Raw genomic sequence first — 17,952 nt, forward strand, 5'->3', positions numbered from 1 at the left:
AATCAGTATGTACATACCTGATATTTAATATATGCTGTATATGTGGGTTTCCATCATTTTCCTTCAATCTGAGGAACTGATTTTAGATTTCTTACTTAAAATTTTTTTAATTTTAATGTTTTAAATTGAGTTCATTAATAGTTTATATCATTGTGAAATTTCAGTTGTACCTTATTTCTTGTCTGTCACCATGTAAGTGCTTCCCTTCAACCCCTGTGCCCATCCCCCACCCCCCTTCCCCATGGTAACCACTGAACTGTGTTCTTTGTCCATGTGTTTGTTTGTATTCCGCATATGAGTGAACTCATCTGGTGTTTGTCTTTCTCAGTCTGGCTTATTTTGCTTGGCATAATTCCCTCCAGGTCCATCCATGTTGTTGCAAATAGGATGATTTTGTCATTTTTATGGCTGAGTAGTATTCCATTGTGTGTGTGTGTGTGTGTGTGTGTGTGTGTGTGTGTGTATATGTATACCACACCCTCTTTATCCAATCATTGATCAGTGGACACTTGGATTGTTTCCATGTCTTGGCTATTGTGAATAGTGCTGCAGTGAACGTAGGGGTACATTTATTACTTTGAATTGTTGATTTCAAGTTGTTTGGGTAGATACCCAGTAGTGGGACAGCTGGGTGATTTTGTAGGTCTATTTTTAGTCTTTTGAGGAATCTCCGTACTGTTTTCCATAGTGTTGTACCAGTTTGCATTCCCACCAGCCGTGTATGAGGGTTCCTTTTTCTCCACACCCTCTCCAACATTTGTTACTTTTAGTCTTAGTGATTATAGCCATTTGAACAGGCATAAGGTGGTATCTTAGTGTAGTTTTGATTTGCATTTCCCTGATGATTAGTGATGTTGAACATCTTTTTGTGTGTTTATTAGCCATCCGTATTTCTTCTTTGGAAAAATGTCTGTTCATATCCTCTGCCCATTTTTTGATTGAACTGTTTGTTTTTTTATTGTTCAGTTGTGTGTGTTCCTTATATATTATGGAGATTAACCCCTTATCAGATATGTGATTTGCGAAAATTTTCTCCCAATTGGTGGGTTGTCTTTTTATTTTCATCCTAGTTTCTTTTGCCTTGCAGAAGCTCTTTAGTCTGATGAAGTCCCACTTGTTTATTTTTTTGTTTGTTTCCCTTGTCTGAGAAGACATGGTGTTCAAAAAGATCGTTTTAAGTTCGATGTCAAAGAGTGTACTACCTATATTATCTTCCAGGAGCTTTATCGTTTCAGGACTTATCTTCAAGTCTTTGATCCATTTTGAGTTTATTTTTGTGTATGGCATGAGATAATGGTCTACTTTCATTCTTTTGCATGTGGCTGTCCAGTTTTCCAAACACCATTTATTGAAGAGCCTGTCTTTTCTCCACTGTATGTTTTTGGCACCTTTGTTGAAGATTAGCTGTCCGTATATGTGTGGTTTTATTCATGGGCTGTCAGTTCTGTTCCATTAATCTGTGTGTCTGTTTTTGTACCAGTATCATGCCATTTTGATCACTATGGCTTTGTAGTACATTTTGAAGTCAGGGATTGTGATGCCTCCAGCTTTGTTCTTTGTTCTCAGTATTGCTTTAGTGATTTGGGGTCTTTGGTTGCCCCTTATGAATTTTAGGATTCTTTGTTCTATTTCCATGAAGAATGTCATTAGGATTCTGATTGGGATTGCATTGAATCTGTAGATTGCTTTGGGTAGTCTGGACATTTTAAGTATGTTTATTCTTCCCATCCATGTGCATGGAATCTCTTTCCATCTCTTTATGTCATTATCAGTTTCTTTCAGAAGTGTCTTATAGTTTTCATTGTAGAATGAAATGCTCCTTCAGCTCCTTGGTTAAATTTATTCCTAGGTGGTTTAATCTTTTTGTTGTGATTGTAAATGGAATTGTATTCTTGAGTTCCTCTTTCTGTAAGTTCATTATTAGAGTATAGAAATGCAACTGATTTTTGTAAGTTGATTTTATACCCCGCAACTTTACTGTAGTTGTTAATTATTTCTGATAGTTTTCTGATGGATTCTTTAGGGTTTTCTATATATAAGATTATGTCATCTGAAAACAGCGAAAGTTTCACTTCTTCACTCCCTCTTTGGATTCCTTTTATTCCTTTCTCTTGCCTAATTGCTCTGGCCAAAACCTCCAGTACTGTGTTGAATAAGAGTGGTGATAGTGGTTATCCTTGTCTCGTTCCTGTTCTCATGGGGATGGCGCTCAGTTTTTGCCCATTGAGTATGATGTTGGCTGTGGGTTTGTCATATATGGCCTTTATTATGTTGAGATAATCTCCTTCTGTGCCCATATTGTTCAGAGTTTTTATCATAAATGGCTGTTGGATCTTGTCAAATGTCTTCTCTGCATCTATTGAGATGATCATGTGGTTTTTATTCCTCAATTTCTTGATGTCGTGTATCACGTTGATTGATTTGCGGATGTTGAACCATCCCTGTGTCCCTGGTATGAATCCCACTTGATTGTGATGTATGATACTTTTGATGTATTGCTGAATTCGGGTTGCCAAAATTTTGTTGAGAATTTTTGCATCTATGTTCATCAGCGATATTGGCCTGTAGTTCTCCTTTTTTGTGCTGTCCTTGTCGGGCTTTGGTATCAGAGTGATGTTGGCCTCATAGAATATGTTAGGGGAAGCGTTCCATCTTCCCTAATTTTTTGGAGTAGATTGAGAAGGATAGGTATTAAATCGTCTCTAAAAGTTTGGTACAATTCCCCAGGAAAGCCGTCTCATCCTGGCCTTTTATTCTTTGGGATGCTTTTGATTACTTTTTTCAATCTCTTTACTTGTGATTGGTCTGTTCAGATTATCTGTTTCTTCTTGATTCAGCTTTGGGAGGTTGTAAGAGTCTAAGAATTTATCCATTTCCTCTAGATTGTCCATTTTGTTAGCATATAGTTTTTCATAGTAGTCTCTTATAATCCGTTGTATTTCTGTGGTATCTGTTGTAATTTCTCCTCTTTCATTTCTAATTTTATTTATCTGAGCTTTCTCTCTTTTTTTCTTTGTAAGGCTGGCTAGGGGTTTGTCAATTTTATTCACCTTCTCAAAGAACCAGCTCTGTTTCGTTGATCCTTTCTACTGCCTTTTTTGTTTCAGTTACATTTATTTCTGCTCTGACTTTTGCTGTTTCTCTCCTTCTGCTGACTTTGGGCTTGCCTTGTTCTTCTTTTTCTAATTCAGTTAGGTGTAGTTTAAGATTACTTATTTGGGATTTTTCTTGTTTGTTAAGGTGAGCCTCTCTTGCAGTGAATTTCCCTCTTAATAGGTCTTTTGCTGCATCGCATATAAGTTGGTATGGTATGTTTTCATTTTTGTTTGTCACCAGATATTTTTTGATTTCTCCTTTAATTTCTTCAGTGATCCATTGCCTGTTCAATAATATGCTGTTTAGTCTCCACATCTTTGTCCCTTTCTCAGCTTTTTTCTTGTAATTATTTTCTAGCTTTATAGGATTGTGATTAGAAAAGATGCTTGTTATTTATTGAGGCTTGCCTTGTTTCCCAACACATAGTCTACCCTTGAGAATGTTCTGTGTGCACTTGAGAAGAATGTATATGCTGCTGTTTTTGGATGGAGTATTCTGTATATGTCTATTAAATCCAACTGGTCTAGCTTTTCATTGAATTCCACTGTTTCCTTGTTGATTTTCTGTCTGAATGATCTATCCATTGATGTGAGTGGAGTGTTGAGGTCCTCTACTGTTATTGTGTTTTTATTAATATCTTCTTTTAGGTTTTTTAATAGTTGCTTTATGTACTTTGGTGCTCCTATGTTGGATGCATAGATATTTATGAGCATTATTTCTTCTTGATGGAGTGTCCCTTTGATCATTATACTGCCCCTCTTTGTCTCTCTTTACCTCTCTTATCTTGAATTCTGCTTTGTCTGATATAAGTGTTAAAACACCTGCTTTCTTTTGTTTGCCATTAGCATGGAGTATCATCTTCCATCCCTTCACTCTGAGCCTGTGTTTGTCATTGGAGCTGAGATGTGTTTCCTGGAGGCAGCATATTGTTGGGTCTTGTTCTTTAATCCATGTCATCACTCTATGTCTTTTTCTTGGAGAATTCAATCCATTTACGTTTAGGGTGATCATTGATATATGAGGGCTTAATGCTCCTATTTTATCACTTGTTTTCCGGTGCTGCTGCATTTCCTTTGTTTCTTGTCCTGTGTATTTTGGTTTCCCAGTTGAATTATGTAGTTTTTTTATGATGTGTTTCTTTGTTTTCTTCTTCTTTATTATTTGTGTCTCTGTTCTGGTTTTTTGTTTAGTTGTTACCATGAGGTTTGTATTCAAAATCTCGTGGATAAGATAGTCCATTTTCTGATGGCCACTTACTTCCTTAGACTAAACCAATTCAATCTCTTTTCTCTTCCCCTCCTAAGTTGTTTTTCTCACGTCTTATTCTGTCGTGTTTTGTGAATTTGTGGTTAAAATGACAAGATTATCTTTGTTTTTGGTGTTTTCCTTCCCTTTATCTTTAATGTTATACTTGACTATTTGCTAACCTGTTCTGATTCTGTCTACCTATTTATCACCTTACTCCATGCTTTGTGACCCCTTTCTCCCCCTTCTTTTTCCCCCAGGTCTCAGGACTTTCTTGAGGATTTCTTGTATTGGGGGTGGGCCTGTGGGCAGGGTCTCATGGCTATGAACTCCCTTAGCTTGTGTTTGTCTGGGAAAGTTTTTATTTCTCCATCATATCTGAAGGATATTTTTGCTGGATAGAGTATTCTTGGCTGAAAGTTTTTGCCTTTCAAAGATTTGAATATGTCTTTCCAGTCTCTCCTAGCCTGTATGGTTTCTGCAGAGAAATCCACTGAAAGCCTGATAGGGGTTCCTTTGTAGGTTATTTCCTTCTGCCTTGCTGCCCTTAGTATTCTTTCTTTATCATTCACTTTTACAGTTTCACTACTATATGCCTTGCTGTAGGTCTTTTTACATTGACATATTTAGGAGATCTGGTAGCCTCTTCCACATGGATTTCCATCTTTTTCCCTGGGTTTGGAAACTTCTCTGCTATTATTTCTTTGAACAAGCTTTCTGCTCCATTCTCCTTCTCTTCTCCTTCTTGAATATCCATAATTCTTATGTTGCATTTCCTAATTGAGTCAGATATTTCATGGAGACTTTCTTCATTTCTTTTTAGTCTTAGTTCTCCCTCCTCCTCTATCTAGAGCATTTCTACATGTTTATTTTAGATTATGCTGATACACTCGTCTATGATGGCCACTTGAGCATTCAGGGAATCCACATTTTGTTCCATTTCTTCCATTGTGTCTTTCATCTCTAATATTTCTGATTGATTCTTCTTTATAGTTTCAATCTCTTTTATGAAGTAGCTCCTGAACTCGTTGAATTGTTTCTCTACATTCTCTTTTAACTCGTCGAGTTTTTGATGATAGCTATTTTGAATTCTTTGTCATTTAGATTACATATTTCTGTGTCCCCAGGACTGATTTCTGGGTACTTGTCATTTTCTCTCTGGTCTGGAGGTTTAATGTAATGTTTGATATTGCTTGAGGATGTGGCTCTGTTTTTATGCATCCTGGTATTATTTGGTCATAGTTACTGCCCATCAGCACAGGATAGGGGTCAAGAGCCACGTATTCTGAGCCCTCTGCCTTCTGCTGAGATCCCAGGTGGTGGAGCTGGTGCTGGGTGGGTGGGGGGAGGGGTCCTTTCTTTTGCATGCTCTTGGGGTTTTCTTGCTCTACTCTCGCTATCTGCTCTCCTGGGGTGTTGACTTGATGAGGTCACCCCCTGCAAAAGCTTTTGCCCCAGTGGAGAGCTTTCCCTCTAGGCTGCAGGGGCCCTTGGGGATCCTTAATGTTCCCATGACTGAATGTCCCCTCCCCTGTTCCTTCCCTCTCGGAGGTTGCCTGTGGTCCTGGATTGCAGTCTTTAGGGGAGGGAGTGAAGTTTTCTCTTACCTTGTTCCACCTCCTCCATGGGGGGTTCCAGCCTCTCCGCCTTCTGTCATATGGCTGTGTGGGTTTGTCAGACATTTTTTGTGTTGTGTTTGGATGTCCTCTGCTGGCATATGAATTTCTTTTTCATTGTATGTTGGAGGGGAGAGATTACCAGCAAAGCTCACTCTGCTATGATGCTGATGTGACTCTCTTGTTTTTTATTTTTAAGAAGTGAAATGAGTGTCAGCTGGTGGTGCAGTGGTTGAGTTCACATGTTCCGCTTCGGTACCCCAGGCTTCACCAGTTTGGATCCTGGGTGTGGACATGGCACCGCTTGGCAAGCCATGCTGTGGTAGGCGTTCTGCATATAAAAAGGTAGAGGAAGATGGGCACAAATGTTGGCTCAGGGCCAGTCTTCCTCAGCAAAAAGAGGAGGATTGGCAGCAGATGTTAGCTCAGGGCTAATCTTCCTCAAAAAAAAAAAAAAAGTAAACTGCAATTCACATTATAAAATTCACTATTTTAAGGTGTACAATTTAGTGGTTTTTAGTATATTCACAAAATTGTGTAACCATTACTACTATCTGATTCCAGAACATTTCATCACCTAGATGGAATATGATAATTAGAACGAAGTGGCCTTTATCTGAAAGGATTTTAAGGACTAGGTTACCTTTGAGATGTGCTTTCAAGGCCCGCAGGTTTTCCAGAGAACAGTTAATTACTTCCTCTCATTAAAAAACCCTTCAGTGGTTCCCCAGTGCCCATAGCCTGAAATCCAAACTATTCAACGTAATATTCTTTATATCTGGGCCATGCTTATATCTCTAGCATCATCTTTGATTGTGAGCTCTTGAACCATAAATTCCACCTATACTGGGCTTTGGACAATTTACACCAAACCATCTGTTTTCCTGTCTTTGTAATACCATTTGGCCCATCCACTGTCCACTTAGAAAATATCTCCCGTATCTTTCAGGATTCAATTAATGGGTCATACACCTTATTATCAAATCCGTCTCCTTCTCTTCAAGTAGAAATAACTCCTCCTCCTTAGGCTTATACCATATGTCCTTATTTGGCTGTAATAATATAGGTGTACACCTGTTATCTTAGTATAGTTAATATCAATCTGTTTCACTCTCAAAAGTATCCTGGTTTAGATAATAAGCTACCTGGTTATTCTATCTATATGGCCATCTGTCATTAAAACTATAACTCTTCTTTGGACCTAGCTATTTATGTATTTTCATCTCTCTCTGTGATTCTAAGTCTCTTGAAGTTAAGGACTATATGCTTAATTTCTTCAGTTTTTAGAGCTACGCCTAATACATAGTTGGGGCTTAGGAAATATTGCCTGAGTAGCCAGAATAGTGGATGCCTGGGGACTTCAAATAAAGTAAATGGAATATAGAAAAGTACAGGGGCCCACCCTGTAGTATAATGGTTAAGTTTGGCATGCTCTGTTTCGGTGGTCTGGGTTTGGATCCCAGGCACAGATCTACACCGCTTGTCAGCCGTTCTGTGGTGGCAACCTACATATAAAATGGAGGAGGATCGGCACAGTGTTAGCTCAGGGCTAATTTTACTCAAGCAATTGGCAACAGATGTTAGTTCAGGGCTAATCTTCCTCAAGTAAGGAAAAAAAGAACAAGTACAGAGGATAGGAGAGTCAAACATGCGGGAATTTTTTTTTTTTGAGAGTGGTGACCATAATGAAGGATTCAAGCTTCAGATTTCTCCAAGCAATATTTGATACCAGAAGACAACGGAGCAATTTCTCACATGTTCTTGAGGGATATAAAGTTGATGTGTCTTGGTGCAGTTTTCTGCAGGTTTCTTATGCTTAGGGTTTGTAGAGCGTCTTTTATCTGTGGGTTTACAATTTTCATCCAAGGTGGAAAATTTGTTGCCATGATTTCTACCTTTTGTCCTTTTGGAGAATTTATTACTAATGTTTCTTTAAAAAAAGAAAACAAAACCTTTTTCTCTCTGTTTTCATTTTAAATAGTTTCTATTCTTGTGTCTTCAGGTTCACAAATCTTTTCTTCTTCTGTCTAAATTGCTATTCAGCACTCACCTCAGACACTGTAGTTTTCACCTCTGGAAATTCATTTTGAGTTTTTTTAATGTCTTCTATGTCTCTCCTTTGTTTTTTGAATACATGGAATACTGTTATAATAAGCCATCTTAATGTTCTTACCTGGTAACTTTACCATCTCTCTCAGTTTTGGGCCTATGTCAAATGATTTTTCTCGTCTTTATGGGTTGTATATTTTTGCCTCTGCGTATCTGGTGATTTTTGATTGGATTCCAGACATTTCGAATTTTACCTTGTTGGGGGCTTGATATTTTTGTATTCCTATAAATATTCTTGAGCTTTGTTCTGGGATGCGGTTAATTTACTTGGAACAAGTTTGTACCTTTTGAATCTTGCTTTTAAGATTTGTTAGGCAGACTAGAGCAGTCTTTAGTCTGGGTATAATTATTCTTCACTACTGAGGCAAGATCCTTCTGAGTGCTCAGTGTCCTGTGAATTATGAAATTTCCTAATCTGGCAGATGGGAACAAGCATTATTCCCAAACTTGTGTCAGCACCAGGTATGGTTTGCCCTAAGACTGTTGGGTGATTCTTTGCCTGGCCTTGAGTAGTTTCCTCATGTGCATACTCGCTGAATATTCATGCAGGGTCTATCTGCAGGTCTCTGGACAGCTCCAGCACTGTCTCTCTGATACTTTGCCCTGAGACCTCTAGCTTCATTGATCTCCCTAGACTACCTGTTTTATTTTCTCAACTCAAGGTGCTGGGCTCCCCCTGCCTCCATCAAAACCTGGAAATTCTCCTCGGGCAATCAGCTGGGACAATTACATAGAATTATAATCATATAATTTATTTACTGTCTCTTAGGGATTACTGTCCTTTGTTGCTGGATGTCCAGTGTCTTGAAAATCATTGCTTCATACATTTGTCTACGTCTTTGGTTGTTTCAGGCAGGAGGGTAAATCTAGTCCCTGCTCCTCCCATTTGATCAGAAGAGGAAATCTGGTTTCACTTCTTAACTAGGTTTTATTTTTATTTATAATTGTGGTAAAACCCACCAAACATAAAATTTACTCATAATCATTTTTAAGGATACAGTCTGGTAGTGTCAACTATCTGTAAATTTTTGTGCAACAGATCTCCAGAACATTTTTCTCATGTAAAACTGAAACTCTGTACCCATTAAACCCCCATTACCACCAGCCTGTTCCAGCCACCACTCTACTTTCTATTTCTGTGAATTTAACTACTTTATATGTCTCATATAAATGAAATCATATAGTATTTGTCTTTTTGTGACTGGCTTATTTCACTTAGCATAATGCCATCAAAGTTTATCCATGCTGTAACATGTGATAGATTTCCTTCCTTCTCAAGGCTGAAGAATATCCTATTCTTTGTATATACTGCATTTATTTATCCATTCATATGTCAATGGACATTTGAATTGTTCCATCTCTTAGCTATTGGAATAATGATGCTATAAACATGGCTGTGCAAATATCTCTTCAAGACCCTGCTTTCAATTTTTTTGCATATGTACCCAGAAATGGGATTGCTGGATCATATGGTAGTTCTATTTTTAATTTTATGAGGGAACTGCCATACTACTGTCTATAGTAGTTGCACCATTTTACAGTTCCACCAACAGTGCACAAGGGTTCCAGTTTTCTTAACTAAGTTTTAAGCTTAGGCATTTTATGTTTACCTACTTTTCTGTGGCCCAGGGCAGTGGTGGCAGCTGTGGGGAAGGGAACGTTGTGGTGAAGGGATCATTGGGAGAACTCAGCCCAGGCATTGGATCTTTGTTAGAATCCCTGGGGGGCCAGCCTGGTGCTTTTTTTAATGTTTGAAGAAAGATGTATTTTTGCTCATTTCATCAGATAATTTGGGAGGGGAATTTTGTGATGTCTGCTATCTAAACCTGGAAGTCAACTTAATTTCCATCCTTATATTTTTGAAAAGAATAATTAATTGAAACCTATTATTGGAACCACCTTGTTGTCTTGTAAAATTCTCAGATACAAGTATTTTAATAAAAATATTTCAGTAAACAGTTTAAAATAACGAAAGTGGTTTATGTTGTTGGGTTCAAGATGATAATCATAAATAAATATCTGTACCTTACCGAATAGATATTCAAGAAAGAAATTAATTGGTAATAGTTTTTTAGAGCAAGAAAATATATTTGTTTTAAATCATTGTGTTCTTTGTAATTTTAGAAGGTTGTGTGTGGATTTTCTGTCATGAAATTAGGTAACAAAAAACTGCTTAGGGGCTGGCCCAGTGACCTAGTGGTTAAGTTCGCGTGCTCTGCCTTCGGCTGCCCATGGTTTCGCTGGTTCGGATCCTGGGCGCGGACATGGCACCGCTCATCAGGCCACGTTGAAGTGGCATCCCACGTGTCACAACTGGAAGAACCCACACCTGAGAGTATACAACTACGTACTGGGGGGATTGGAGGAAAAAAAGCAGAGGGGGAAAAAAAAAGAAGATTGGCAACAGTTGTTAGCTCAGGTGCCAATCTTTAAAAAAAGAAACAACTGCTTAGTTTTCTGGGAAGAATGTAAGGAAAGAAAAATAATTTTCAGTAAAAAACTGTTATTAAAAATTAAAATTTTAGGGCTGGCCTCATGATGTAGTGGTTAAGTTCTCATGCTCTGCTTTGGTGGCCTGGGGTTTGTGGGTTTTGATCCTGGGTGTGGACATGACTCATCAGACCATGCTGTGGTGGCATTCCATATACAAAATATAGGAAGATTGGCACAGATGTTATCTTCCTCACACCAAAAAAACAAAAAATATTTTTTAAATAAAATACTGCATTATATACCTATAACCATTCTTTAGTGTCCTTTATCTCTTTTCCATCACAAAGTGCAAGATTTAAGTTCTTTTCACTTAATGGCTGTGACATGTGGTATCATTTTCTCCTGTCCTCTTCACTTTGATCATAGTGGAGGGACATGGAAGCAAGAAAGACCACCTAGGTCCCATGGGGATTATATTTATAATAAGAGCACCATTTATACCTATAGATTTTATGATTAAAGGAATTGGCATATAACAAAATTAGAAGCAATAATGAATTAACAAAATTATTTTTTAAAGTGTCCCTGATATTTGTAATTTAAAATTTGTAGTCTCTTTTTACTAACAGTTGCTTAGTAATTCAAGCATAAAACAAAATGTAGCATAGTAATTCAAATATAAAAAATATAATAAGGAGATATTGTCAAATGATTTTATTTCAATACAGAATAAGTTCTTGATGGCGACTTTTGGGGTGCTGCCAGTCTCTTGATTTGATCTGGTATAAATGTATTCACTTTGATATTTCATCAAGTTGTATGTTATAATTTATATGCTTTCTCTGTGTATGTTATGTTTCAATCAAATTAAAGAAATTGCTGTTCAAGTATGAAGAAACTTTTCTTTTCTTTTTCAAGGAAATGATTATTGACAGAGTAAATGGACAGGCCGTTCCTAGATACTTGATATATGACATAATTAAATTCAATGTAAGTATCTTTTATAATTATAAAATAAAAGTTGTCACTGAGATAACAGATATGTTTTTAACAAATAAAAAGTGTTACTGCCTTAGAGATAGTAGGAAAGAAAAATTGTGACTCTTGGAAGTTACTCATTTGATATTTTCTTGTTAATACTTTTACATCTCCTTTTCTGTCTCTCCTTGCCTAATATTTTGCACATTTGTCTTTAGATTCTTTAGGTACTTCAAGTGAGTAAAGATAAACAGTTTGCGATGAATAAGACAGCATTTTGTAAAATGGAAACTTCTTGGTTTTAGTTACCCTGTACTCGATTAAAAAAAAAGAGTCCTCAAATTTTATTACTGTCACTTAAAAAAAGAGAGAAACTGAATATGAGTGTGCAATGTTTAACAAAAAGGCAAAAATATGTTATTCATGAGTACAAGCAGGAAAGTTAAAAACAAAATATAAAAGATTCTCTTTTGTAAATAAATACCAAAAAATAGGAATTCTATTCTCCAGCCATTTCCTACAGTTTTAGACTAGTCAAGAATCTGTTTGCCTGTTCATGTTTAATTACAGTATGAGTGTCTGTACTGTTTAGACAGTACAAGACGGCTTCTGCAGATGCGGGGAAGTCTTTGAGTAGTGTACATCTCTGAAAAAGTATAGTCATTCCTCTAGACATATATTATTCAAATTGCATAATCATTTAGTGTTCAAACCAAACTGAAAGCAGTTAAGAATTCTGGAATTAAAAGTGTTGTTTGAGTTTTAAGTTTTTGAAGATTTATAGCAAAACTTACTTAAAAAGTTCTTTTTTGGGGTAGATAGTTTAAATTTCAGTATTAAGATTCAGGATTGCATTGATCAGATTACTTAAGGCATTTTTTCATGAAAATTTTCAGTATACATGTCTCAGTTTTTGGTTGAATATTTATATTTCAAACAGTTTCAAATTTAAGAAACTTAAGGTCAGGAACCATCAAGTTTTATTCTGTTTGTGACTACTGTATTCCTTGAAAGTAATGCTTTCCAGAATTACTCTTCTCACAGATTGTGGAATAATGTTCATTGGCTCACAAGGAGTCCTAAAGGGTGGGGTGTGGTCTTGTTTCTTTGTGAATGGGGCAGCGCTGTCTCCTTTGCCTCTTGATATTGAGCTCTCAGTGTGGGTTCACTTCTTAGCCTGGGAACTTGGTCTTAGACAGTGGCCTTCTAATTCTTTAGAAAGAAATATGAAAAATTTCAAAAGCACAAAACTATAGGAAGATAGTATAAGGAATACTCATGTACTAACTGCCAGATTTGTTGAAGCTTAACATTTTGTCATTTTCTTTTTAATAAGAAATGAATCATTACAGATTCAGTAGAAGTTTCTTGTGCATACCTCTCTCATCCTATTCTGACCCTCTTACCCAGAAGCAACTTCTATCCTGAATTTGGTGTTTATTATTCCCATGAATGTTTTTAATACCTTTACTACCAATGTGTGTGTCCATAAAATATATGTGGTCTTTGTTTGCAAGGTTTCTGGTGCTGTATAAATATCATTGTACTCTACTGTGGTACCCAACATTTGCTCCACGTTATTTTGTTGAGGTTTATCTGTATTAATATGTGTAGGTTTAGTTCATTCATTTTAGTTACTATTGAGTATTAGATTGTATAAGTATACAGAATTTATCTTTTTTCTTTTGATGGACGTTTGAGTTTCTGTCATTTGCTGTTATGTGACTGTTGCATTGAACAGTTTTATATATTTTTCCTTGTGCACATGTGTCAGAGTTTCTCTAGCTCTTTTCTCATTCTTGGGATGTAATCACCTGGGTAGTGTTTAAAAAGTCCAGTTCTTCTCTCTTACTTGTGGAGATTCTGATTAAATTGAGAAGAAAATAGGAGAACTTCTGTTTATCTTTTATCTATTTATTTATTCAATTTTTGTCTCTTTTATAACATATACAGTTGTACATGCATGCAATTTATTAAAAATTATATATAGGGGCTGGCCCCATGGCCGAGTGGTTAAGTTCGCGCGCTCCGCTGCAGGCGGCCCAGTGTTTCGTTGGTTCGAATCCTGGGCGCGGACATGGCACTGCTCATCAAACCACGCTGAGGCAGCGTCCCACATGCCACAACTAGAAGGACCCACAAGGAAGAATATACAACTATGTACGGGGGGCTTTGGGGAGAAAAAGGAAAAAAAAAAAAAAAAGTTAAAAAAAATTATAGATAATGTCTTTATATAATATACATTTGTTAGGATATGTGTTTAGTTTGGATACAAAAATCAAAGGAAAGTTGCAGACCACTGGTATTATGGATGAGAATATAAATGTAAAGAAATAATTATAATAGTATCATAAGTGTAACAACAAAGGTATATGAGAGATACAGAAATATATGAGAGATACTAGCTTGGTGAGAATATTCCATCTTTCCCTGGATCTAGTTGAGTCATTGAAGCGTGGAATTGCAGACAGAGAAAGTGACACAGGCTGTGCACTGGGCAATTCCAAAGAATGCTATTTACATAGACTGCTATGTACGGTGTGACAGCTTTGATAATTATGCTAATAAAATAGTTTTTAGTGTTAAAATTTAAATAATTGTCTCATTTAATTCAGGCACAGCCAGTTGGAGATTGCGATTTTAATGTTCGTCTGCAGTGTATAGAACGAGAAATAATAAATCCTCGACATGAAAAAATGAAGACTGGACTCATTGACAAAACACAGGAACCATTTAGTGTCAGAAATAAGCCATTTTTTGACATCAACACTTCCAGAAAGGTAAAGTTTTCTAATTAGTACTCACACTGTATCATAATTCAGCTTGTGAGAGGAATGTGAATGACATTATCCTGCCAAGTTGTCTTGATTTTTCTAAAAATTACTTGAATTGAATATAGTACTATTCTGGACAAACATGTACAATTCCCAAGTCGTCTTCTCTTTAGTAAGATTCTTAGTGGTGGAAACAAACTAGGTTGCTTACTTGTTTTTCATAATAGTTTTTGATTCATGGCTGTTGGTCCATATTATCTTTTTCAAAAAGCTGTACTGTAAATGGCAGAGAATTATATAGTGCAAAAATCACCTGTTAGGCTTTCTGAAGGTCAACAGTGTTTGGTACATAGTCTTATTAAAAAAATTCGTTTACGTTAATTTACATGTGTGTATACATGCATATGGCAGGTTTTCTTTTATTATTTATTTTTGTTGTTTTGACACTTAAAATGCATCATATTAAACATTCTGGGCAGTTCTTTTTTCATATAACAATATGGCTTGGAAATAGTTCCACGTCACTGCGTAGAAATATGCCACATTATTTTTAACTGCTGCATAGTATTTGACAGTAAAGATGCAGCATGGAATCGTTATTTTTTGGAGGAGGGGTGCTTATGATAGGATAATATAGGAAATATAGCAACCTGTGCAATTATATGATTTAGACTCCTTTCTGGTGTAATCTCACATGTTAGATGATGGACATTTTTGCTGTATTTTACCTGCTTATGCTCGTGTCCACTCAGTTTGGTAGTAGCCCTTGGATATAATATTAGCAATAATCCCAGCACTGTTGAATACCTGTCTTTTTTTTCTCAACAGATACAAAATTAGCATTCTACTTTCATTAATATTTTGCATAATGACGACTTGACATGGGCTTGTTGGTTGACTTCTGCTGCCATCATTTCCCACAGTTCACTGCTTGCCTTTTGTGTCTTTTGGCAGCAGGGATGTTATAGGAGTGCCTGCAAGAGCCTCTCCCTTCTGTGCCCTGCCCAATTGGTAGGGTAAGGATAACGTTGACACTTAACGTGGGCCGCATTTTTGGTGGAAATCTGCTAATTGGAACTATGTACTCTTATAGAATTATTTTCTAAATTAAAAATACAGTGTAAAAGTTGGGCAGAAGCCAAATTGTTTGTTTGCATTCGTCTTTTTAAAAACTAACTTGACAGCTTGTGCTGTCATAATTCAAAATTCAGCATTTAAGAAAATGTGTCTTAGTATAGTTTCGTTAGTCAAAATCAGTACTGCTTAGAAATCCTTGCCAGTGGATGACTATGATAACTGAAGCAGTTATGTTGAACAACTTTTCATGTAGTTTTTCACTAGAAAAACATGATGCTCTTACTTCTTTTTGTTTATGCTTAGTTTATATTACCCCTTTTTAACCTTTTTAAAATTATAGGATATTCTTTTTTTTTAAACAGTTCTAATATTTAGAATTTTAAATATAGGTCCCTTTTCAGTTCTTACTGTTATTTTTTGTTCTCAATTTCTCTTACCAACGTGTTCTTGGTTGTAGCACACAGCAGAGTTGGTCTTACCGACTAAGACTGTAGTAACCCCGTTATAGGATAGTAGCTGCAGGCGACAGCTTATTGCTCTACAGGTTCTTTTATTTTTATCTTTGCTAATGGGAATGGTGAAATAGTGATATTATGAATGATAAAACATGTGTCAGGGAAGTATGTATCATTTTTATGAGGAGGCTAGTTTTTATGTGGTTTTAAACAAAATTTGCAACTATGAAAAATGCATGCTTTTTGTAGAAAATAATAGAATTTCATTTCTGTATATCTATAAACTCTTCATGATAACTTTGATTTTAGAACTTTATTAATGTAGCTCTATTAGCAGCGTCTTCATTGCTTCTAATTTGATCCGTCAAACACCGTGAAGGGATAATGAGTTGTTCAGTTTTTAACTTAATATACATAGTTAGAAGACTGCTTCCAAAATAATGATAATAAGTAGCAGTTTCTCAAATTACAATTTTATTTGCATTTCCAGTTTGAAGTCCAATTAAAAAAGAATTAACAAAATTTTAAGTTGTGCAACAAATAGTTTCTCTGAAAGTTCCCTGTCCGTTTATCATCTTCTCAGAAGAGTAACCGTTGCTCTTAGCATTTAGTGTATCCATCACAATTTCTTTATGCATATACAAGCAAATATATTTATTTATATTCTTACCACCCTTACCCAAGAGGTGATTCTTAACACACTGTCTGTACCTTGCTTTCTTTTTACTTAACAATATATCTGAATCCCCTGGCCCCAGTATTGGTACATAGGAATCGTCTTCCTTCTCTTTTTACGGATGCACAGATTTCCATCTTATCAGTGTACCATAATTCGACTATTCCATAGTCATAGACATTTGAGTTGTTTTTAGCCTGTTGATAGGTTTTTGTTTGTTTTGCTTTGGATATCCATTTGTTTTCTGTACCAATTACTGAAGAAACTCTCCTTTTTTCATTGAATTTCTTTTGCACCTTTATGAAAAATAAGTTGTCATATATGTGTTGGTCTGTAGCTAGACTTTCTGTTCTGTTCCCTTGATCTGTTTGTCTATCCTTATGCTGGTTCTACACTGTCTTGATTACTTTCGTTTATAATAAATCTTGAAATCAGATAGAGTTAATCTTCCAACTTGCACGTCTTTTTTGAAATTGTTTTGGCTCTTCTAGGCCTTTGCATTTTCATGTGAATTTAGAACCGGCTGTCAATTTCTACAAGAAAGCCTGCTGGGATTTGGATTGGAGTTGTGGCGAATATATAGGTCAATTTAGGTGGAGAATCGACATCTTAACAATGTTGAGTTTTCTAGTTCATCAACCTAGTATATCTCTTCTTCTGTTTTATTTTCTCTTAGAGATTTTTGTGGTTTAAGTATCAGGTTTTACTCATCTGACTTTTTTCAGATTTATTTCATACTTTTTTTTTTTTTGAGTAAGATCAGCCCTGAACTAACATCTGCTGCCAATCTTCCTCTTTTTGCTGAGGAAGACTGGCCCTGAGCTAACATCCATGCCCATCTTCCTCTACTTTACATGTGGGACGCCTGCCACAGCATGGCTTGCCAAGTGGTGCCATGTCCACACCGGGGATCTGAACTGGTGAACCTGGGGACGCCAAAGTGGAATGTGTGAACTTAACTGCTGCCTCACTTGTCCAGCCCCTATTTCATACTTTTTGATACTATTGTAAATAGTATTTTAAAAATTTCAAATTTCTACTTGTTAGCAATATAGGAATATATTGATTTTTTTAAAAAGATTTTATTTTTCCTTTTTCTTCCCAAATCCCCCCAGTACATGGTTATGTATTTTTTAGTTGTGGGTGCTTCTAGTTGTGGCATGTGGAACACCGCCTCAGTGTGGCCTGATAAGTGGTGCCATGTCCGTGCCCAGGATCTGAACCGGCAAAACCCTGGGCTGCCACAGTGGAGCATGTGAACTTAGCCACTCTGCCATGGGGCCAGCCCCAGGAATATGTTGATTTTTGTATATTGATCTTTTATCTTACAGTCTTGCTAAACTATTTATTATTCCAATAGCTTTTTGTAGATTCCGTCACATTTTTTTACTTAGGCAGTCATGTCATCTGCAAACAAAGGGCACTTTTACTTTTTTTTTCCTAACCTGGATGCTTTTCATTTCCTTCTCTTGCCTTATTACATTGGCTAGAGG

General features: G+C 36.4%; 1 protein-coding gene across 1 annotated transcript in view; it reads left to right on the forward strand.

Moving 5' to 3' along the window:
• The window catches only part of RNGTT (RNA guanylyltransferase and 5'-phosphatase), a 273,705-nt gene that overhangs the window by 85,798 nt on the left and 169,955 nt on the right, over positions 1-17,952 (forward strand). The window contains exons 10-11 of the mRNA XM_046676924.1: positions 11,418-11,489; positions 14,093-14,257. Of these exons, the coding sequence (XP_046532880.1) occupies positions 11,418-11,489; positions 14,093-14,257 (237 nt within the window). The remainder of the gene's footprint in view (positions 1-11,417; positions 11,490-14,092; positions 14,258-17,952) is intronic.

The sequence above is a fragment of the Equus quagga genome, chromosome 11 (assembly GCF_021613505.1).
Source record: "Equus quagga isolate Etosha38 chromosome 11, UCLA_HA_Equagga_1.0, whole genome shotgun sequence".
Lineage (NCBI taxonomy): Eukaryota > Metazoa > Chordata > Mammalia > Perissodactyla > Equidae > Equus > Equus quagga.